Below are 25531 nucleotides of genomic sequence, written 5' to 3' on the forward strand. Positions count from 1 at the left end.
ATTTTTGTTGATTTACTTCTTGAAAACCTAATAACACATATCATTTTTTAAGATAAATAAACCTATTGCACTTGAAAAAGCGAAGAGAAAGACTGGTCACCAGTGCACGTAGGTTTTTCAGGGCCAGACCACGAAACTTCAGAGATTCCTCATGGTAAGCTTTAAAAAAAATCACTATGAAATTTTTCCAAAAAGGTGTTTTAAAAAAATAAATAATAATAATAATCTCAAAATGTAGTAAATCCTTAATTTCTCGGACAAGCAGTCCCTTCACAAACCCTTACCCGTCTCCTACCCAGCCGCTTCCCTTGTCCGCGTCTGGTGCATATCCCTTCGTTGGTCAAACACGTTTCTATCTAAAAAAAAAAATCCGGGGAGGGGTAGGGGTTTGCGGACGGGATGCTAGTCCGAGAAATTAAATATTGACTCCATTTTGAGATCTTGAATGTATTTGGATTTTTTTTAAAAGCTTACTGCGAGGAATGTCCCTCTGAAGTTTCGTGGTCTGGCCTCGGAAAAACCGCAGATAAATTAATTTGTCCCATTGATACTTTGATTCATATTTACCCTAGGTACTGAAATGGTTAATTATACTAACTTTTATCTTTGTTTGAAGGAGAATTGATGATGGCAATGAATATTAATGATTTTTCACCTTTGTGTATATTGTGATGCAGGATACATGCATTTTTTAGATAAGATATTGAAGAAGAGTAGAGGCACGTGGTCAAGGTGGTGTTATCGTGTGTTTACAAAAAGATACAACGTGATTTAGCTGCTTATTTGTACTATAATAAGCTATGCTCGTTATTTTGTAACATTTTATTTATTTATTTAACATTTAAATGTACGTTACAGCACACCTGCCAATTACAATGTACAAATTATGAGTAATCCGAGGAAAATTTTCTTTCAAAATAATTTCAATTGAGGTTCTGCAAAAAAATAAAACTCACGATGCTCGCTATACAGGTAAGGATAAGATTAAATTTATACCAGGAATAAATGGAGTTGTGTGTCATTCTCCAAATCAAGACCTAAATCTTTTATTGTATTTCTTAGAAGATTGGTGTCAAAAAACATGGAATGAAAGAGGTAAAAACAAAATTACTGCAAAGAAAAATTAGGCATGGATCATCAAAAAAAAAAAATGATAATAAAACATTTGTATGCGAAGTAAAAGATAGAGACTATCATTTTGTGAAGAATGTAATAAATTGACAGTGTCATGTCTACTAAAAAAAAATATTTTTTAAAAACTAACAAATAGTTGTATACAACAACCTTTGAGTGAAGTTCAGAAACAGGGAGATGACGCATACAATGTTGCTCAAAGAATGAAATCAAATGAAGAATGTTTGCGTTATCTAAAACATTTAAGTTTGTAAGTGAAAATTCTTGATGGAAGTTCATTGTAATTTATTATGTAAATTATTTACAAAACCACACTCACGAAGGATGAGACACCAAAAATAAAATAAAATACTTAAACTCATTAAAATAGCATTATATCAATTCATTAGTTAACCCATAGAGAATTTGTTGATAATGATCCTTAAGATAAAAATAACTTTATTTAATTTACTTACATATAACTTTGAATTATGTATCCTTACCTCTGTTCTGTATAAATACATTTAACTTTTTAATAAAGATACCAGTCTTGAAGATGTCGCGAAAGCAATGAAACCGGTCACTGGATATTCCAAATTTGTGGATTAAAGTGTCACTCGTGTTTTATTTATATAATAAAATGAAGAATGGAAAATATTTAAAAAACTAAATTAGGAAACATAATGCGTCTGAATTTAAAATCTCCAAAGTATTTACATTACTTAAAGAAGAAACTTTTTGATGCTTGTGTTCTCCCTGTACTGACATATGGCTGTGAAACTTTTGTGTCCACGAAAAAAAAATTACACAAATTATCAGTGACACAGAGAGCCATGGAAAGGAGAATGCTGGGTATTTCGTTGAGAGACAGAAAAACCAATACATGGATTAGAGCGAGAACAAAGATCACCGATGTGGTCCATAGGGCTGCCAACCAGAAATGGAGCTGGGCTGGTCATATAGCCAGAATCACAGACCAAAAAAGTCCTGGAATGGCCCAGAACGGGTAGAAGAAGTGTCGGCAGGCCTCAGACAAGGTGGTCTGATGACATAAGACGAGTTGCATGAAGTGGTTGGATGCGGTTGGCTCAGGATAGGGAAATATGGAGACTAAAGGGGGAGGCCTATGTTCAACATTGGACAAGAGACGGCTGATGATGATGATGATGATGAATGCGTCTGAATTTAACAATTTGAAATATATTTATTGATTATAAAGTAAGTTATATTATTATTATATTATTGATTATAAGATTTTTTTACAACTATCCTAAACTATACTAAAGGTAAAGACTTATAAGCAATATAAGCACGAGGTCCATAAAAACGAAGGCAACTAAATCACCAATACACATTACGATACAGGGGAAAAGAGTCTAAAACTGGGAATCCTAGCATGGCAAAGATCCACCTCTCTTGGAAGGTTGTGTAACAGACTAATCATCCTCCCCACAGGCATCATCAACGGTATATTGGTCCTGCATTCAGGAAAAACAAACGGCTTGCGTAGTGTTCATTTGTGTTTCTAAATAAGATTACAAAAACATGATTTGTTGATTTTTAATAATTTTTAGTGGGTTTCATTATTTTTATCTTTTAAATATTCTGTTCTTAAATAAAAAAAATAAAAAAAACATCACTAGTCAATATGCAACATAATCTAATGTTTTTATTAGATTTTTAAAAACTATTTACAGATTGGCAATAAACAAAAAACGCGAATAATACAGACAATTATTTTATATACAATTTTATTGCTTATTCCTACATGTCATTAAAATTTTATCTAAGCTTTAGGAGAACGAAATAATAATCTTGTTAATTTATTCACAGTTCAGTATGGATTTCTGTATTCTTCCAATCCTCTTTTATCATGTCCGAAGCCTTTTCGCCAATCATTATGCACGCTGCGTTGGTGTTTCCGCTCACTATATCTGGCATTATGCTTGCGTCCACTACTCTAAGTCCATCTACTCCGAGAACTTTCAATCTTGGACACACCACGGCTGTAGGGTCACTAGGAGCTCCCATTTTGGCGGTTCCCACGGGGTGAAATATTGAAGTGGAAGTATATTTTATCATACACCTCCAATAATTTTGACTTCTGAATAAAAATTCGTCGCATTCTTTATACGGAAGCCTACGGAGCTTCGCCCCCTCTTTCATGAAAACGTTAGTCTTTTCTAGTTTCAGAGCTTCATTTATTCCTCTTAACATAGTCGCAACATCAGCTTCGTCTTTGAAATAGTTAGCATGAATAACAGGCTTTTCCAAAGGATCTTTACTTCGTAATAATATTTTCCCTCGAGATTTTGGTTTCAAAACAATTACAAAAATATTTATTAAGTCCGCGTTTGAGTTCATGTCTTTAAGTGCTTGGACGTATTCTGGATTCAGACCAATTTTTTCTGATATTGGACCTAGTTGGGCGTCGTTTAATGGAGCAATACTGTAATGGTACTGTATGTCCGGATATGGTAACCCATCACGTTGAGTGTTTATAAATCCGGTAGTATCTACAGGAATCGAAGCCAGTATACCTCGCTTATGATTTAGATACTGATTGACTGCCGTGTTCACGTCATATTTGTTTTCTTTTTTCCACGTTACGTTTCTATTTGCGGCATAAAACACAGATGCCATAACGTGATCCTGCAAATTTTCTCCAACTGGCAAGTCGGAAATAATTTGAATACCCATCTCGTCCAAATGTGCTTTTGGTCCGATACCAGATAACATTAAAAGTTTGGGTGTGTTTACAGTTCCTGCTGATATCACAATTTCTTTCGAAGCTTTGACCGTGATTTCTTTGCCGTTTCTTAAACTGAATGTAACTCCTGTCGCTCTTTTTTCATTTTCGTCAAACTCAATTTTCGTGACGTGGGCGTTTTTGACTACTTGAAGATTGTTCCTGTCTTTTGCTGGTTTTAGGAATGCTGTTGCGCTGGAGCATCGAACTCCATCCTTAATGGTGCCATACGCGCTAGTAAAACCCAAATGCACATCCGCGTTGATATCAGGTACTGACGGATGTCCGAGTTCTGCATGAGCTTTTTGTATCTTTTTTCCCCAATATGAAGACTCATTGGATCTTGCGATGTTTAAATACCCCCCTGTACCATGAAAGTTATCAGGGGCTGGGCTTGTACTCTTTGATTTTCGTTTGATATCGAAATTCTCGCTTTTCTTGAAGTATTCTAATGTGTCGGCGTAGCTCCATCCTCTGTTGCCTAACTTTTCCCAATCATCGTAGTCCTTCTGATTTCCTCTTATGTAGACTAAACCATTGATAGCGCCACTTCCCCCGAGAACTTTTCCTCTCGGCCAGGTGCACCGTTTAGTAATTCTTCCTTGGCAATAATTTGGATCTGGTTCCGCTTCGTACTGCCAGTCGACGTCCGTCATCAGGTTAGAAAGATACAAAGCTGGCACCTGAAAACAATTTCCACATACTCGTATTTTATTATTTTAAAGTTAAAGCTACGCTAATAACCTATAATTTTTCCCATTTGAATGTTTGAATATATGGTTATTTAAGAAATTGAATCCTAAAATATGCCTACATAATTTATTTTAGAAATAAAAAACAAATAATACTTAAATCCACAAATTTGGAAAATCCAGTGACCGGTTTCACCGCTTTCGCGACTTCTTCGAGACTACGTGCAGTCTCACTCGTATTTAAGTATCACTCTTCTTTTATTTCCATAATAATTTATAATGAACTTCTACCAAGATTTTTTACTAACAAACTTGAATGGAAATAATTTAATTAATTTCACGCGTATGACAATGTGATAATAACATTAATTTAAGAATAAAACTGAACTATTTTTTAAATTATGCATAGAAATATAATTTAACGGCTTTTTAAATTCGTTTACTTGAATTAAATTTCAGTAAACAAATTTAACTTTAACAATCTAATATATAATCTAAAATAATAATTATCATGACCATATCTTCATTTCATTTTCCGTCGGTCCATTGGTTCCCCAATGTTTTGAGTTCGGACTATAAAATGAATGTAGTTATGCAGAAAACAGCCAGTACGCAAAATGAGTTATTGGTGTTATCGGGTACAATAAGTTCAATTCTTTGTTCTGCAACAGCCAGGCCGCTTTCATAAAAAAATCTGTAATCATTACCTTAAAAAAAATAGTTTGATAACAAAACGGCATTTCTCAATTTGCAGAAAACACCCACAGCACTAGAAAAATCTAACGGTGCTTTGAATATTAATAAAACTGGTTAAATACATTGTAAGATTCTTGTTTTTAACATGAAAAAAAACCGAATGTATTCATTGTTTATCATTAGTGAAAGTCAAAAACATTTCAACTGTTGTGTAGATTTAATTGTTCACTCTTCATACAAAGGTCCTATTATCTCGGTTTTACTTTTTTATGCCTGGCTGCTTTCTGCATAACTACGTTATTTTATAATGAAGGGGCATACGATTTACTTAAAGAATTAATGAAAAAGTAAGTTTTAAGACATAACGTTTTTTCAAACCTCTGGGCTGGTATTCAAAACGCTCTCGTGGCCGTATTATCTTGTGTATTTACATAGAAAATACACGAGAGTGGTTCAGGATAGCACCCCTGGGACATAAAAAAAAAACTTATGAATATAATTGAACCCGCATAATGTAAATAGCCTATGCTATTTTATTTTTCTTTCATATTAAATTATCCCATGTATGCATTTTTTTCTTGTTCTTGTTGGAAAGTACAGTCTTAATGTTAAATTTTACAAAACCGAAATGAAGATCATCTGAACTGCTGTTAGTTTAAAACACATTAAAATTTACATCATTAAAATATTACTGTGTTTAAAGACTTTGTATTGAAATAAATATTCCTGCCAACCGTTGATGCATTGAGCTAACCTCTAGACCTCGGGGCGGAATTTCGTTTGTAAGAACTTAAATCTTTTATATTTGAAAAATCATTGTTTGTGATTATTTTTACCTGACTCTCAGCTGGTGGATTTCCTCCCGCCTCCAGGAGCAGAACCTTCCACTCAGGAATCTCAGATAGTCTACTGGCCACCACGGATCCTGAAGATCCAGCCCCAACGACAATGAAATCGTACTCCGGGATATCTGCATGATACAAGGAAAATATACCACCTGCAGAAAATTAACAATGTTTTTATCGCTGTTTTGAGACATCTATTGGATTTACAAATAAACTAAATGCAATTGTTAGCCAATATTCAAACCATTAAGATGTATTTTGAGCTTCTTTTTAAAGTTAATAGATGACGTTAATGCACGCAACATTACTTTTCTTAATGAAAATAAAAAAATGTGTTTAAACTCGTATTATAGAATCGTGATTAATGTTTGAGTTTGTTTTGTTCAATTGACTTATTCATTTAGCGTTTGTATACAAAATAATGACTTTTGTGTCTATTTAAGTATGACGTTACATTTTGTAATTTTAGACACTTGCTTGATTTAAAAAATATTTTTTCACGTATTTTTATTTGTCAGTGCAACTTAATTTTCTCGGAATTTTCATTAAGAGGTTGAATTCAGCGAACTGATGATAGTATTTTCTTATTTTATACATCTTTATACAAAAATATTGTCTAATAACATTTCCTGTCTAACTAGGCTCCAAACGGAATTTCACCTGAACGAGAATAATTATTAATATATTTAATCTGTGCCTTAGATTAGAGGATAAAACACAGGAGTCCACTTTTTTCCAGTTTGAAGTTAAAAATGCAGAAAACATCGCAATAAGCTATTTTATTAGTGAATAAAACATTTAAGTCCGCTTTCATCAATCCCTTTCCGCACCTAATGGTGCATAGGACACTGCATTTGTAAATAAATATTTTTTGTTACATGAAGGTAAGATGATTAGTCTTACGCTTTAGGTACCAGTCCAATGACTATAAAATATTCTCGTGTGAAAATACCCTTTTAAATAAATATTTCACATTAACCATGTCGGGAATCGAACCCAAGACCTCTTGAATGTTAGGCAAACGCGTTGACCACCAGGCCGACAAAGTTAATACTAGGACATTCATATATCGTGGGCATACAAGATAAATTGACCAAGTGACAAAATCAATTATGTTCAAGGGAGCCATTTTAGTGTTTTTCTAGAGTTCAATTTCTTCTCAAAGATCAGATTTTTCATTAGGTGGTTCATAATTGTACATTAATTATATGTACGGTACTTTCAACTTGAATGTAAAGTATAAACGTATTTCAAAAACATTATCACTTGCACTCACAAAAATTGAAAAACTTAAGTCTATTTTGCCTGTAAAATTTGTCATGAAATTTTGCAGGTAAACATTTTCGTTTCGTTCATTGAGGGAGGTAGTATTTTAGTTTATTTTATTTTATAACTGTAAATTATGTTTTTATGATATTTTAATATTTATAAAGGTTAAATAAAGACAGAAATACAAAATAAATTAAAAAGAACAAATAATTAAGAAGTGTTACGTAATAATCTAAAGAATAAATGTTATTAATGAACTTTTAAAAAAAAAAAAACATATCTGTCGAATACAAAACGTACCTATATTAACTTACTAAATACTAACTACTAACTCTAACCAACTCTTTACTGGTGACATCTACCTACATGTAAAATGTTACTTGGTCAATTCTTTGGATCTTAAATTTACTAATAAAAGTGGCGATGTGTGTTGGTCAGTTTTACTTGTCAAAAATCTGTGAGCTATCAAATGGTCACATATTTTACAAATTGAATTTTTTTTAGAGTATCGGATCGACCTGGCATTTTTACCAGTCAAGCATTATGCTTATACGATGTCAAAAAGTCAATAATCTCAATTTTGTCATTTTTGCAAATAGTCACTTTTACTTGTATAACCATGATATTATGTTTGTACTATTTTAAGACTAAATAAAAAATTTTAAAATGTATGTTGAAAAAAATATCTGTCCACATTGTTTTAATGCAAAAACATCAGTAGTCCCGTCCCAGGTACACTATTTTAATATGCACTATTATGATTTTTTTTTAAACATTATTTTACATTAAAAGTTTTTTGCAGGCTTAAATTATCTCATAAAATAAAATAAATAAAGCAACTTTGTTTTTAACACTAAATAGATAATACACGTTTTTAACCACTATTTTTTTTTTTTTTTTTTAATTTAACATTATTTCATTTGGTTGAAAGCAAAGTTTGATAAAATTGAAAAGATATTTTGGAAATCGTACAATCACAAAATCTCGTCTCTCGTACATTTCGTTCAATGTTTCTCCCGTTATTTTAGCCTTTAAGGTACATATATATATTTTAACTTCTGTAGGCCACACGATTTAAAATTGTATTGTAATGCAAACAGTAGAGGTTATAAAAACAATGTTTATTCTGTATTGAACATGTTTTATTTAGTACTTACTCATTTTCATCATCGTTATCCTCATATTTGTACTATGGTGCATAGGGCACTGCTTTGGTGCACCATACGCAATGTACCTTAATACTGTAAAATATTGCTGTGGAAAACCACGTTTAAAAGCGATATTGCATATCCATGCCAGTGGCTCAATCACAAATAACTATCGACGTGCTAATAAGCGACGTGATAACAATTTATCACCATGGTTGTTTATCGTATTCGCGATCTCAATGAAACATCCGTAAACACCTAATATTAAATGTCAAAATATTTACGTTTTGCGACGTATAATCCTACTGGGCAATCACATATTTAAATTTCACCGGTGCAAATATGGAAAATATTCCAAAACTGCTATTTTTACTTATGTATTTTTTATTTATCATGCTATTTATTGCATTTAGCCGACGGTTGGCAAGCCAAATGTCAAGAAAAGCTGTGGCCATAGTAATTGTAATTTAATTTTCCCTTTTTTGTATTAGATACTCCTTAATATTTTGCAAATGTAATATATAAAACCTATACAATTCAACTACAAACTAAAAAATACTTCCCTTTCAATGGTTTCGTCAATAAAGGATCTTGGCATTACTTTAGATAGTAAACTCTCCTATCGTGAACACATTGATAATATTGTAAACAAATCTCTCAAACTTCTCGGTTTTTTTTTAATAGAGTGACGGCGGACTTTAAAAATATTAATACCATCAAAACTCTTTATTGCTCACTAGTTTGACCCCATCTAGAACACGCTTCTCCTATTTGGTCTCCATTCTACAGGACTCATATTGACCATATCGAGTCTGTCCAACACCGTTTTCTAAGAAAAGTGGCATGGTTGCTCGGATTACAAAGGGGTACTTATTCTTATGTTGAAATAGAGCAATCTCTTAATCTGTCTCCATTGGAGAGACGTAGAACTGAGATGGACCTTATATGCATTTTAAAAATACTTAATGCTTTAAGTGATGTCCCATCTCTGTTGCAAACAATTTCTTTTCATTTTCCCAACCGTGTCACCAGAAGTCAAAATCTGCTATTTATAAAATCTTCTAAGAGCAACTTTGGTTTTTATGCCCCAATGTCCAGAATGTGTAGATTAGTCAATTCATCACACGACTTGGAATTTTTTGGGATAGATCTTCCGGCTTTTCGTAGATCTCTTCGCGACTAAACAGTGTGGGATGAAGTTGGATTGGCATGGTTTAGCTCAAAGTTTTTGGTCTTTCGTTTTTTTTAATATATTGTGTACAATTATTGTTTTGCCCTTGTTTGTCTTTGCTAAATAGTTATTTTCTTTTTGTTCAGTTTCTTGCATTGATGTTTCTTCATGTAACTGTTGTAATTGGCTTAGGCCGTATGTATATAGTGAATAAATAAATATTGTGTTATTTTTTATCGTGAACGCCGATAGTTCGTCAGTGAACTGTATTTATTATCGAGGAAAACAAAAAAACAAACCGACACGAGCGTTAATTTAGAGATAACACACGCATTGACTTATGACTGCGATAACTTAAGCAGGTTCATTATTGTTCACTGTGATCGCTCAAATGCTTAGCATGTTTTTAAGCACGTCGATAGTTATTTGTGATTGAGCTACAGGAATCTAACCCGGGACCTTGAGCATGGTATGCGAACTATACGATTATAATTTTAAGAGAAAATTTCTAGTTTTGCTCACCATTACTTAGGAGGTTCTCCGCCCTGTCGGGGGGCCACTGTCCGGGGTCTACTAACAGGCAGCTGGCGGCCATCAGGGTCCCTAGGGCTCCGCTGAGCAATGAGCCAAAGACCCCTGCCGTAGCACCTCCAGTCACATTGAGACACTCCATCTTAACAAATATTTTTCACTATATTTATTTAATCAAAAAAGTTTTTACAAATTAGTTTTACTTATGACCTCATGACTATCTGTAATTTTTATTTTAGTTGAACTGATAAGTACGTCAATTAATTTATTGCAGTTATTTTAACAGGCCGGGTTAATCTATGTATTCTAAAAGTGAATTTGGACAGGACATATGAAGAGTACCCCTTCAAAATAAATATTTCATATCAACCATGTCGGGAATCAAACCCGAGACCTCTTGCATGGTAGGAAAACGCGCTGAACATTACACCACGAGGCCGACAACTTAATTTATTCAATAGGAAAATATCACATACTACAAATAAATATATGAAATGGATTTAGTAAAACTAATTGTATTTTTAAAAATCAATATGGATACTGTGGACAAAGGTTTTCATACACAACTTCAAAAAAGAAATTATGAAAAAATATGTCCCTAGAAAAATTTGGCATTAATAATTTTGATTTCGAAATTCGTGGCAATGTTCTATGAAGATTTAAACAGTTACAAAAAAGCTCAAAATTAACATGAATCGTGACGTATTAGGGGCGTGGCCAATGCAATGACCCTTTTCGCGTAAACTTAAAATTATAATTTTTATGTCACTAGTTAGTAGTAAGATTTTTTTTTCTCGTCAGTATTTCATAAACCCGTATTACTTTAAAAGTGTACAAAAAAACAATTCCCTATTTTATTTGCCCAGTGCCCAGATTATGAACGCTATCTTCATCTGTTTATATCGAGACGGTATACTTAACTTCTGTACTATCTGTATCTTACCCCGGTATGTTCTACCTATTTGCCATATCGACATCATATGATCGAAATAAGCCAATGAATGACCGCTAAAAATTAGTCCGCGTTCCTTACGTCATTAACATTTAAAATAGTTCTTATTTTAATTTTAAATAGGCTTCTGTAATAAAAAGTGCTTACTTCAAAGCGATTATAAATATCAATAAATCCCAATTCAAGGAAAAAATGCTTGCTTGAACATGATTTTTGCATGACTTTTGGAAATCACCTAGACGGTACGCTTAACGATCGTCTGTATTTATATACCGATCGACTACAAAGCCGGCTCCTATAACATCTCGATAAATACACTCGGAAAGATAGTATAACAGATGGAAAAAATATAATAACTAAATTATTTTTTTAGAGTGATAACTTTCTGACGCATATAATCTGCGTCTGAGGCTTGAAAAAATCACATTTCATTTTTGTGTTCTCACCGGGAATCGAATCCGGAGCTTTCTGTGCCTTATAAAGGGCATAAGATATGAGCGCATACCTCTATTAAACGAATATATTTATTGAGGCGATAAACAGTATTTAAAATATATAATGGAATTGGCAATGAATTGCCAAATATGGGCGGAGAACATTTGAAATAATATTGTAGGTATACTAAATTGCATTTTTTTGGTTTACTTTGAGCATATCAAATCAAAAACATTTTCAAACAAATGAATTCAATTAATCAAATCTCATCTATTTTTTTTTATTTACAATGTCGATTGATTTGTGGTAAGAAAACTTTTTTCGGTACGTATTCAAATCAGACTTAATCGAAGTTGGGAATTTTGTTAAAACGAGTCATTTTAACACTAGTTGCTTAGATTAATATCTACTGACAGTTTGATTTAATGTCAAAATTAAAGTGATTTATTCAATATAAATCTTTCCTAACTAATTTCACATGTTTTCTGTACATTTTATGTTTTATTTTTAAGTATGTTAGCATGTATTTTTTTCTTTTTTTGTAAATGCCTCTTGGGCGTTAATGAACAAAATAAATAAATAAATATAAATATCCATGATTTCGAAAAGGACCTTTGACTTATTTTTCAATTAATTTATATTTTTATTTACTTTAGGAAGGCTGTTAAAATTTTAATGCCTAAATAAACGTAATTTTGCTGGAATCGTTTAGTACTACATTTCGGTAATTTGAAATTATTTGGAAATTGAAAAGATGTGCTTGTTAATATATTACAACAGAGATTGTCATTGGCTGGTTTAAGTGGCCACTTTACACATTGTGTAACAGTCACCATTCTGTCCATATTTGAACATCTGTATTCCTTCAATTCTTTCATCTGTTGATGTTTGTAAAGTTAAAGAGCTGAAACCTTTATTTATGCGGGTGAGATTCATCTAATTGAATTATTTCACCCGCATACTAGGCAACGCCTGAAATTTATTTTATTTTCAACGTCTTCATAGACCAGGTGGATTTATCATCAAATCAATCCAGTCCATGTCAAAAATTTGGGCAAACATAATTTTAGTATGTTCAAATGTTTGTAGACAAGGCTTGATTTCACTTCCTAGGAAGTTGATAATATTTAAAATTTATTTCAACTGAAAAGAAAACATTTTTGAAATGGGACTAATGAAGTCTTGTCATTTAGAGTGATTATGAAAAATGGAGAAAATTTTAAACAATTCAAACAGAATTTTGAATGTTACACAGTGTATAAATAAAGTGGTCATTTAAACCAGACAACGGAAAGTCGTAAGCCCTGTAAGTGCCTAGACTTTCATATTCCCTTCTCAAAAATGTTTTCCCTCTCTGTCGCAATAAATTTAGATATAAATAACTGCCTATGGAGGTAATCAAGCCTGTCTGCAATCATTTGGGCATACTCAAAACATCGTTAACTATCACTATATGCTTAACACTTCACCGCGTAATAAAAAACCATCGGAATATGTGTAATTTTATAAATAAAAATAAAAAATAAAAAAACCACAACACTCACGTTACAAAACTGTTACAATGAAGAATTTAAACACATCAATATTTTTTTATTAAACATTTGTTCACTATCACTGCAGTTGTTATTTTGAATACCACAACACTTATTTAGAATTTTTATAAATACGAATGTTTAAAATGATAAATTATCGGCACGTAATTATTATTATTGTGTACGACAAATTAATGAACTAATCGGACAGAAGTGAGATAGGTCTTGTGTTCGGGACATTTCCTGCGCGTCTTATTTATGTACATATATTAATGTTTACCTACATGATCATATCTTCATTCGTCTATTTAATGGTTCTTTAAGTTTTATGTGATCGCTCACTAGCGATTTTTTAGGTTGTAACGCCATTACCGGGAGAGTAAAAAATATAAAAATATGTAGGTATAGGTACCCAAAAATAATACATGCAAGTCAGGAAAAAAAGGTTTAGATAAATGATAGTAATATTTAAAAAGTTGTCAACGAGGAAACATAAAGAATAGTGAAATATCACTTTTTTCAAACATTTTAAAAGTTATAAAGGCCTATGAAATACAGTCCAGTAAAAAATTTTTTTTGCTATTAGTAGCATAAAAAATATTTTTAAATTTGTAATATTGTATTCCCGCAAAAACGGTCATTCCATTGGCCACGCCCCTAATACCGCCAAGATTCACGTTTATTTGTTCCTGGCCATTGAAATTTGTTTAGAACATTATCACGCATCTTGACGTCACAACAACCAAAGCCAGACACGTCGCGTTTTTATTGCAACGTATTTTTATTAAATTTTTTTTTTTTCATTTATGTATGTAAACATTTCTCCACGATATTCGTATTGATTTTGAAAATATAATTAATTATTCTAAATCCATTTCATATATTTTTATCGGTATTCGTAGTATGTGATATTTTCCTATTATAATATACCAGGGCCCCGATTACAATGGGAAGTTAACAGAGTTTTCTCGACTGTCTATAAAGAAAAACTGATATTTGTGTACGAAAATTTGTATATTTGCATGAACATTCAATGTATATTTGTCAGTAACCTATAATTTAATATGTTCAGAAGAAAAAACTGTAAGCATAGTCTGCTTTTTATACAGAAAACATCGTTTTACTTTGTAGATAAAATTTAAGATAAATGTCAACTTTCCATTGTTATCGGGGCCCCGAAGGCGTGAGATTCCCCCCCCCTCCCCTGCACGACATCTTCACCTGCGCGCATGCGTGAAGTGGCCGCGGAATGTTGCCGAACCGCGAACAAAATAATATCATAACACAAACATAAGATAATTTTGTATTATGTTATGTTAATTAAAATAATTGACTGACTGGAATAAAAACGTTAAAAAAACAGGTACTTTTATTAGACAAACTTTAAAAAAACATTAAATTATCGTTCAGTTAGTAAATAAAATTAAAACATTTTAATATTTTACTTATACAGACGGTAAAATAATCGAATTCTTAAATAACGTTATTTGTCAATTCGCTACTTACACGTGAAATATGATCCCACCCTATTCCCTTTTAATCCCAGCAGTATTTTGACACTTAAAAACGACACAACACGACGTAATTGAATTTAAATCGGCAGTTGCGTACTAAGCGACGTCTACGGGGTAACTAATGGCCAAAATACTGAATATATTAATTGGTTTAATTACAAGCCTTCAAAATGGAATGCGTAGTAGATGAAAGTTTACATTTTCGACACCTCGCGTTCAACCGAGAGATTATACTTTTACTCGAGAGACTTATTAAGTAAAATAAGGCATTTTTTTTTGTATTTAATTCAACCCAACCCATCCGCACCTAACCGACTTCACATAACAAAACAAATAAAACTATTATTATTGTTGTATTAAAATTAAAAAGGCTAAGCGACGTTTAGCCCTTTCGTTAAACGTTGCTTTCAACATTTTGACAAAGCGTCCGTTAGCCATTCGATTGAATGCCGGCATTTAATGAACAGCCTAGCCGCCCAATTGAGTGGCTGATTTAACTATATGGCGGCGGCATATACTCGTACATAACATAGACAGCAAAATAAAATATTTAAGCTAGTATATTATGACCTTTTGTATCTTACACCAACTAGAAAACTCTTAAAAACCATACAATTAAATGTAAATAAACTTTTTTTTAAAACTAAAATCTATAAAATTCATTCATAAGTTAGCCACTGATATCTTTGTAGACAAAGAACTAAAACTTTGAAAAAAAGTTAAAACATCATCGTTCCCTTTCCGCACCTAATGGTGCATAGGGCACTGGATTGGTACACCAATCGCAGCATATCTCGATTAATTTTGTTACATGCAGGTAAGGTGATCTGTCTTACGCTTCAGGTACCAGTCCAGGGTCTATGAAATATTCTAGTGTAAAACCCTCTTTTAAACAAATAATTCATGTAAACTATGTCGGGAATTGAACCCGAGACCGAATCACACGGTAGGCAGCGCGCTGACCATTACACCACGAGGCCGAAATTGTAATAAACATGGACATTATTCAAGAATATCAGAACAATATCACATACAACATTCCAAAACAAGACAAGGACAATCGAGACTAAGTTACTTAAATTTTACAATTAACTACCAGTCAAAATTAAACAAAAGACTCGTTTTTGTTTTTGTTGAATTGTTTTGTCTTTGTCTAGTGTCATATAATAATATAGTTGTAAAACTTGAAAAAAATTGTAGTAAACATGGACGCAATACGAGAATACCCGAAAAAAAATCATTTACAACTGTCTAAAACGAGACAAGGAAAGTCGAGACTAATAAACTTGGGCCTGAAATTATACATTAAACTACCAGACAAAACTTAACAAAAGACTCAGATAAACTTTTCAAAATATGTACAAAATATTATTATCAACAACATAGTATGAATAAAAAAATATAGTGAATGTAATAATCCGTAAGGGTTAATAAATAAATTTTAAATTGAAAAAAAAAAAATTAATACGCATTGAATGAATTGAGACTGTAGACTATCACTGTGAATTACTTTTTATATTCTTAATCTGAGTGTTTGGAAATCTTAGTAAAGTGCATTGTTCATAGAATGAATGCGCTATGTATTCAGCTCAGCTCCAAGTTTATATTACATTACACATATTATACATGTTGTTTCTTCGTCAGTTTGCATTACAATACATGACATGTATATTATTGTGTTAAATTGAATGCCACCGTAAAGCTAGGGTTTCCTAGGACAGCGGTGCCCGTATTTTAACGGCCGTAGTGAACGGTGATGCGGTAGATAACCGTCGTAACGGTGACTAGAGTGTGGTTTTCTAGGAAAATGGTGTTATCAACACTATTTAACACCGTTTCCCTAGGAAACCACTCTCTAGTCGACGTTACGACGGCTGTCTACCGCATCACCGTTTACTACGGCCGTTAAAATACGGGCACCGCTGTCCTAGGAAACCCCAGCTTTACCCTAGAAGCCATGACATGTCCCGTAGTATCGTGGGTTTCACAATACGAAAGTTTAGCTTAAAAAATACCTCAGTCTTGAAGATGTCTTCTTAAGCGAAAGCGCTCAGTGCCAAATTAAACAAAGTAAAACTTAACCAAGGAATTTTATTAATATTTTTATCAAAGGCATTAACTATAGAATTTTATTAATAAATATCTACAAAAATCACTACATGACAACTTCATTTCATTACTATATACATACAACAAAAACAAAAATAGGACAATCTCGTCTGTTAAACAACGGACTGAAAATGTACTATGACCCACCGCACAGTCAAAGCCAATAACCACGCGGACATTCAAGTCTGAATCGGGGCACGTTTTAAAACCTTCCTGTATACATTTTTTTATAATATGATCTACCATTGGTTTCTCTATAAACAATAAATAAAAGAACGATGTATGTAATTAAATAATATTATTAAATTTTACCATTGCAACTGCTTTTAAAAATACGAAAACAAAACAAAAAAATCGATTAGTCAGAAAGAATGTCTACTTTTGAATTCATTGTAATTCTTTATATATTACTAGTGGACCCAACAGACGTTGTCCTGCCCGAACGTTGGCTTGCCTGCTATTAACTTGGAAAAATACTTTTCATTGATAAGTAGGTACCTAGGTACTTGTTTTTGATTGAATTCCAAAACTAAAAATTATTAATATTTAAATATTGAATTTGAGTACCCAGGTACTTGTTTATGGTTGAATTCCAAAATATAAAATAATTCATTTTCAACAAAAAAAACCACCTCCCACGATAAATTACAACAGTGCTACTAAAAGTGAACTTTTTTATAAATACTCAATAGACTTAAAATATTATTTCGAATATACTCGTACATACAAAATGATACGTCAATCCTCAAACCACTCTCATACACACGTTTGTCTAATAATTATGTAAAAAATAAATAAAATTAAGCGGGAATTTCATACTCATTATAAAACGAAATAATACAGACTAAAATGGATACAAAGTCGTTGGAACAATGGGCTTCTTTCCCCCCTCCGGCAACTACACGTGGACCGGACCATCTTCTAGGAATTAAACAAACAACATGTGTTTGCACTTGCGCGACAGTGACTAGTGACTACCCAAAATTTTACGAAATTTACGAAAGCTACCCTTCGGATATTTTTATCTGTTATGCTATCCATAGTGTTGAAGTGCTTTATCTGTTTAGTTTTTTATTGTTTACTTTTTAACACGAACACTTTACAAATTTACTATTATGCTCAATGTTTGTTTTTGTAAATTTATTGATAATTTTAAGTGGCCAGAATTTTACTCGTCCATGCACTTTGTAGCTGCAAGACGATTAGTAATCTAGCTTCAATAGGTAAATGTTATCAACTATCAAATATCCTAATTTAGTAAATGAGGTCTAGAATTCCAACCGTCCATGCGCTCAGTAGCTGCAAGACTTGTTGTAATCTAATATCTATTTTTATAAATTGGTTTTTTATAATTTTTTTTAAATATCACTTTTTACATTTTTTATTTGACAATAAAGTTTAGAGATTTAAGCTAGGGTTTCCTAGGACAGCGGTGCCCGTATTTTAACGGCCGTAGTGAACAGTGATGCGGTTGACAGCCGTCGTAACGGTGACTAGAAAGTGGTTTCCTATAAAAATGGTGTTGATAACACCGTTAAAAAATAAAACCACTCTCTATTCACCACTACGACGGCTGTCTACCGCATCACCGTTCACTACGGCCGTTAAGATACGGGCACCGCTGTCCTAGGAAACCCTAGCTTAAATGTCTAAACTTTATTGTCAAATAAAAAATGTAAAAAGGGGCTAGATTTCTTATTGTCTATGCGCTCTGTAGCTGCAAGACGTGCTGTAATCTAGCTCCTGTATATCATTATTGGAGACGAGGAACAAGAATATCAACCGTCCATGCGCTCTGTAGCTGCAAGACGTAATGGGATATTTATTTATTGTACAGCGCCCTTGAGGTGATTTTCACAAAAACGGCGCTATATAAATTATCCAAATATAAATAAATAAATAATTCTTTTTGCAAATATCAAACTCGGCTCTTCTCACCCACAGGGGTGCACAAAGATCTACATTTCGCTGAAAACAGCACGTAAATCAGTTTAGAGGAGCTCAGTGACATCACACGTACAGAATAATTGTATATAATAAAGATTAGTTATTTTGGTCTTTAAATTTTTTCGTTCATTTATATATTTTTTCGCAGCCCGTGTCTGGGTGACTTTGCTTTATAAAGGTCAATGTCCCCGGAGAGAAATGTGTCGCTCTGTTTAAATATTTCCTTGAATTAAAGAAAATTAGTGTTTACCGAAATGCATTTAATTTACGGCATGGATCAGAAGTGTCACAGGTAAAGTCGGTAGATTTTGTTGTTGCAATTTGTTGCAAGCGGATAGTTCCATTTTAGTTATCATTATTTTCAGGGATAGATTGTTTATCATTTGTTTAATATATTACATACTAGCGGACCCGACAGACGTTGTCCTGCCAGAACGTTGGCTTGCCTGCTATTACACTGGAAAAAAACTTTGCATTGATAAGCGGGTACCTAGATACTTCTTTATGATTGAATTCCAAAACTAAAACGAATTAATTTTCAAATATAGAATTCTTTTTGCAAATGTAAAACTCGGATTTTCTCACCAACAGGGGTGCACTTTATTCATGAATGCGATTTCAAAAATGTATTGAATTCATTCAATTAAACATTCAAAAACAAACTTTTTAAAACACAAAAAAAAAAAATTCTTACATTTTTTTTGGATGCATTCTCGTCGAATGCAACCCTGGTGGGTCGATAAAAAAAGATTTGTGCTTCTATTTTTTTTTACAGATTCGATTGAAAGTTTTAATATCTACGAACACGCGCAGCGCAAAGATCTACATTTCGCTAAAAACCGCACCTAAATCGGTTTAGCCGTTTATGAGGAGTTCAGTGACATCACACGTACAGAAGAATTATACATATAAAGATATGTAATTAAGTTACATTATGACAGTTATTATTACATTATATAAGTCTTGAGTATGTCCAAAATGTTTTTCCTGTCTGTTGCAACAAATTAAGGTTATAATATAAGGTTATTATTTATGCTGTCTTCTCCAAAAAAGAGACGAGGTATTTCAAATGATAAAAATATAATACATCGATATTTTTATTAGTCCTTCAAGTTGTTTTTTTTCTGGGTATTCCTTTATTTTTATTTTCTTATTTTGTTTAGGGAGGCTGTTAAAGTTTTTAGGCCTAAATAAACGTAATTCTGCCGGAATAATTTAGTATGACATTTCGGTAAGTATAAATTATTTGGAAATTAAAAAGATCTGCTTTTGTTAATTTTTTTTCATTAATTAGATCAAACAACAATAATTTTAGTATGTCCAAATGTTTGGCTAATGGCTAAGCCTGAATTTTACTTCCTAGGGAGTTGTTAAGGTTTAAAATTTATTCCGACTGAAAGGAAAGTATTTTTGAAAGGGGAATATGAAAGTCTATGCATTTAGAGTGGTTATGAAAAATTCAGATTTTTTTAACAGAGGCAGAATTTAATGTTTCACAGTGTGTAAAGTGGACACTTAAACTGGCCAATGACAGGTTATACTCTCTGGAAATGCTTAGACTTTTACAATCCCTTCTCGTTGGAATATGTTTTCCCTCTCTGTTACTATAAATTTCAACAGATATATTAATTTAGAACTTCAATCACATAAAAAATATTGTGTGTGAAATCTAAATAGAATTCTCACCTAGATTTTTCTACTCGATGGCTACTCATAATATTATGGAAAAAGAAATCTAATTAAGATCAGCAATAAGGAAGTTCAGTGCTACGGGAAATTAGATGCAAAAAAATTCTTACACGCGGTAAAAATTAGAGCATTTCATTGTACCGCAAAGTTTCTCTAAAACGTATGAACCTAAATATTTTTGATCAATTTTTCATACATTTTAGAGGACGCCATGGCATCACAAATTCTTTTAAATCAACCAACGATAGGGTGTCACGATATTTTCCAGTTTCCGGCAAGCCAACTCACCAATCAAGTCTACTTACCGAAGTGACGTCACTCGCGGAGTAATTAAACAATTTCAAAGCTATAAAAATCGTAGTGACTATATAAAATACGATACATAAACATTCCACGCTGGCTGATGAAGCAAACTTCCGTCGTCATCACCAAAGTACTTTCGAAGCGACCCAAATTTTTACCGGACACGGAGCTACGAAAAGTTTTTTTTTGTTGTTTATTTTTCCATACATATATTTACATAGAATTTTAATAACAAAAATACACTTTAATAAATACATCTTAAAATTAAGCTATAACATAATTTGGCAAAAATGCCCACAAAGACTTCAGCGTCTGAGCGTGGGCCATTCCTTTTTTAATGATTTAAAGTTTATAGCATATAAATATGGTATGACATAACCATGAAGAAAGAAAAAAAAACAAATAAGATTAACATAATATGCTGATAGAACAAAAGACAGGATTTATTTGCAGTATTTTGTTAAATATTTTTTTAATATTTTTTTAAAGAAGGTGTCTATCTATTCCTTCCATGCTAATCCAATACCTCAAACCTACTTTAAACGGTATAAGTGATTTAATGTTTTGTAATTCTTTAAATGGAAGATTGAAAGATCTCGGACCAACGTGTAAGGAGTGCCTCTGTGCGAACTTAGTTCTGCATCCTGGAACTGAAGTAAAAACGAAATAAAAACAAAATTATGTTTAAAAAAAGAAAGAAAAAAATATACGTTTGGAAAAAAACTTTTAACTAACTAACTAACTAACCATCACGCCATTTCCCCGGAGGGGTAGGCAGAGAGGATAGAACGCCACACCACTCTGTCCTGGCACACTTCCTTTGCTTCCTTCACATTCATACATCTTCTCATGCACGCACGTCGATTATTCCGACTTTTCACATGACCACTTTCAAGAATTTGTTGTACTTGATCATGCCATGTCTTTCTCGGCCTTCCTCGACTTCTACAACCAGACACATTCGCATCATAAATCTTTTTAGCCGTTCTTTCATCATTCATTCGCTCCACATGACCGAACCACCGCAAAAGACCTTTCTTAATTTTGTCGATAATGCTTAACTCAGCCTTGCATTCTGCTCTAATTTCGACATTAGGGCACCTATCATACATTGTTTTTCCGCACATTCGCCTGAGGGATCGCATTTCAACAGCATTCAGTCTACTTTCGTCCCTTTTTTTCCAACTCCATGCTTCGCTTCCATACATTAGGGTTGGTACCAGAACTCCATTATGAACTGCTAATTTAGCCTCTTGCGATAGACACTTATTTGCTACGACAGACTTTAAGGCACCATTAACTCTGTTACCGGCACTAACCCTCCTTTCAATATCCTTGTCCATATTTCCATCTCTAGTAAACATACTACCCAGATATACAAATTCTTCGACCTGTTTCAAACTGTCTCCATTTACTACAATCTTACATTCAGTCATAGTTACATTTCTTTCAAAGACCATGACGTTCGACTTTTGCACATTCATTAGCAAATCACTCTCCTTGCACACTTCGTAAACCTTTGTAACCAAGGATTGCAGTTCCTCTTCGCTGTCAGCTAGGAGGACTGCGTCATCGGCGTACAGAAGGCAACTGACAGTTAGATTACTCATTTTCGCTCCCACATCCATACTTTTCAATTCTTTCATACATTTATCCATGTATATGTTGAATAACCACGGTGACATTACACATCCCTGTTTGACTCCTTTAGGGATGTCAAACCAGGAAGTTAATGACCCATTTACCTTTACCCATTGACTTACTCTTTCTATCAGTATTCTTCCATACATTTTGCCGACAGCGCTCAGAAGACTGATAGCTCTGTAATTCCCACACTCCACCTTAGAACCCTTTCCCTTGTATAACGGCATAACAACTGCCCTCCTCCAATCAGGTGGAGTCCTTTCCTCCTTGAGACACAAGTTAAAAAGTTTATGTAGCCATGTGAGAATTAATTTGCCACCCGACTTAATAAACTCTGCTGCAATACAGTCATACCCTTGCGCTTTACCATTCCGCATACATTTGACAACACTGATAATTTCTTTCATACTAATCTGACTTTCCTCATCATTTGCGTTCAAACACACCTCGGATAATGTCAATACATCGGCACCGCCCGAGTTACCAGTGTGCGATTCATAAACTTCCTCAAAGTATTCCTTCCATCTCTCTTTTATTCCACTCTCACTAGTCACCATTTTTCCATCCTTATCTTTAACAACTGTCATGCCTCCGCTTTCACTGCTACTCCTGGAGTTTTTCACAGCTTTCCAGAAAACTTTAATGTTTTCATGGAAATTGTGTGTCATTTTCATTCCTTCAATTTTTTCTTCCGTTCACATACACCCTGCTTAACCTTTTTCTTACTTTCACCATACACGCGTTTAGCCGATTCATATTCAATTGTATTCTTTTTTACAGCAAGCAAATTTATCCACGCATCCTTCTTTTCTTTAACGAGTTTTTTGACTTCGTCGTCCCACCACGCATCACCTTTCTTTCTCCCTAGCGTTGTCACACCGCACACTTCTTTCGCCGCCTCGCACATACTTATTTTCAAACACTCCCACATATCATTTATACCCATACATTCTACATCTTTTTCGTTCAGTCTGTGACTCACAGATCTTTCAAAATTATCTTTTATGTCAGCATTTTGCAGTTTTTCAACTTTGACTCTAGAAGGAGCCTGCACTTTGTTTGTTTGGGACCGCCATCCCTTAAACAGAATCACCCTTGAGACCACTAAAAAATGGTCTGATTCCATCTCGGCCCCTCTGTACACACGTGTGTCGACAGTTACAGGCTTCAATCTAGAGTCAATGATGACATAATCGATAATCGACCTTTCATTTCCTCTCTCCCATGTGTATTGGTGGATTCCTTTATGCTCGAAAAATGTATTCGATACAAAAAGGTTCCATTCCAGGCATACCTCTAGCAGTCTTTTCCCATTGTCATTCACTCTTGCATCCCCAAACATACCTAGAGCTGACTCCAGCCCATCTCTCCTTGTTCCCACCCAACCATTAAGATCTCCAGCCAAAACTATCCTTTCGTTATCTTTTTTCCCATTCATCACATTCATTAGACTCGTCCAAAACTCGTCCTTCTCAGATTCACAGTCGGAGTTGACAGGAGCGTATCCTATGATAACAAGCAATCTTGTCAGTCCGACCTTAAATCTGACAAACATGACTCTCTCACTTACAAATTCATATTCATTCATGCCCTCTATCATTCTTGGTGATAGAAACGCAGCAACACCCCGGCAAGCTCTGTCCGTCTCAGGGAGACCGGACCAGAGAACCAGAGTATCACCGTGCTCCATCGAACCACTCCCTTTCTTCCAAGTCTCAGAGACACACAATAAATCTATACATTTATTCTTCATTATATCACACAGTTCATTCATCTTATCAGTCATACGTCCTCTTACATTCCAAGTGGCAATTCTACATTCCTGAGAATTCCTCCTCTTTGCGCCCCCCCGAGAGAAGCGACCTGATGGGTTGCGAGCCTCATCGCGGAAAAAAACTTTGAATATTTAAAAAAACCTTTGCTTTCCTGGGGTGCTATTCTGAACCGCTTTCGTGGCACGAGAAAACTGTTTTTCTAGTGTATTTTGTAAATAAATACGCGGGATAATACGGTTGCAAAAGCGTTTGGAATACCACCCCTGGATCTTCTTCCTGTCTCCTACTAAACTTATTTCCTTATCCCACATTCCTTATCATATAATATGTTTAGCAAAATTATTTTCGTCTATTTATTATGTAGTTACAAGCTATCTCTGCCCCCAAACCAACAAATATAAAATCGGAAAACTCAAACCGTAACCATCTTTACTCCATTCTCGTTTTGGCTGGTTGGAAAATGTTGCTTAAAACAATAGGCCCGCAAATGTACACATAAAAGTATTTTAGTACACGTAAAACTTGAATAAATGAGTTAAGATAATATTATTGTAATTTCTACAAAATAAAAGTGCAAATTTGATGACCCTACGTGGTTCAAGAACAACGACACGCAAAAATCAAGTATTCTAACTGCGTATTTTATTTTGATTAATTGCACCGTATGCAAACCTAGAAATCATACTTTGTAACGGAGTTTGATGATCAAATATTTGTCTGATGATTCGGTGGTTTATTTTTGCTTGACTCGTGTAAAAAAATTAATGATTGCTGCCAGTAAAATCATTTAAATTCGCTGTACTCAAAATATTTACATTTTGTTTAGTTAAGGCCCAAGACGCAAACTAGCCTGCACATGGCCCACATTTTGAATATTTATTTTATATTTATTTATAAATTTAATATACATAAATTTAATATAATAATATACATACTTAATAACAGGGAATTTATATAAAACCAATTAATGTCAAATGAAAACAGAGTGTTCTCTGTTTACGATAGTCTCCATCTAACATGGCACAGCCTGTTCTAAGATGGAGATTTTTTATCTTTAGAGCGTAAGTAGTCCTATACTAATAAAACAATAACATAAAAAAAAAAAACTAAAACTAATGTAAGATATTAAAAATCATTATTGTACAAATATAAAGTATATATATTTGCCAAGAATACATGTTACTTAAACATAAATAATATAGTATAATATATAATAAAACAAATATAAAGCAATGAAATACATAAAAATATAAATAATATGTTCTACTAATTGCTTTTCCTAATAGAGAATTTTGAGCTGCTCTGGGCTGGTATTCCGAACGCAATTGTAGCAAGTTATAGCGCGTTTTTACGTACTAAATACGCGTTATAGCGTGCTGTAAATGCGTTTGGTTAACATGCCCGGTGTTGAATTATA

At 33.4% G+C, this 25531-nt stretch overlaps 2 protein-coding genes across 3 annotated transcripts in view; one reads left to right on the forward strand and one right to left on the reverse strand.

The window, feature by feature from the left end:
* The window catches only part of Flo2 (flotillin-2), a 704941-nt gene that overhangs the window by 476496 nt on the left and 202914 nt on the right, over nucleotides 1–25531 (forward strand). The gene's annotated exons all lie outside the window — the stretch shown is intronic.
* On the reverse strand, nucleotides 2754–13366 carry LOC148277745 (glucose dehydrogenase [FAD, quinone]-like). Of its 2 annotated transcripts, none has more exons than XM_088232487.1 (4): nucleotides 13146–13366; nucleotides 10206–10356; nucleotides 6087–6220; nucleotides 2754–4545 (listed from the first exon to the last, which is right to left on the reverse strand). In XM_088232487.1, the coding sequence occupies exons 2-4, from the start codon at nucleotides 10354–10356 to the stop codon at nucleotides 2941–2943; spliced, it is 1890 nt and encodes a 629-aa protein (XP_088088613.1). In that variant the 5' UTR covers nucleotides 13146–13366; the 3' UTR covers nucleotides 2754–2940. The 2 variants fall into 2 exon arrangements, with proteins under 2 accessions (XP_088088613.1, XP_088088612.1); XM_088232486.1 differs by having other exon boundaries at nucleotides 6087–6247.

This window comes from Micrasema longulum, unplaced genomic scaffold, assembly GCF_059751315.1.
Source record: "Micrasema longulum isolate JH-2025_06_02 unplaced genomic scaffold, ASM5975131v1 h1tg000987l, whole genome shotgun sequence".
In the NCBI taxonomy this organism is placed as follows: domain Eukaryota; kingdom Metazoa; phylum Arthropoda; class Insecta; order Trichoptera; family Brachycentridae; genus Micrasema; species Micrasema longulum.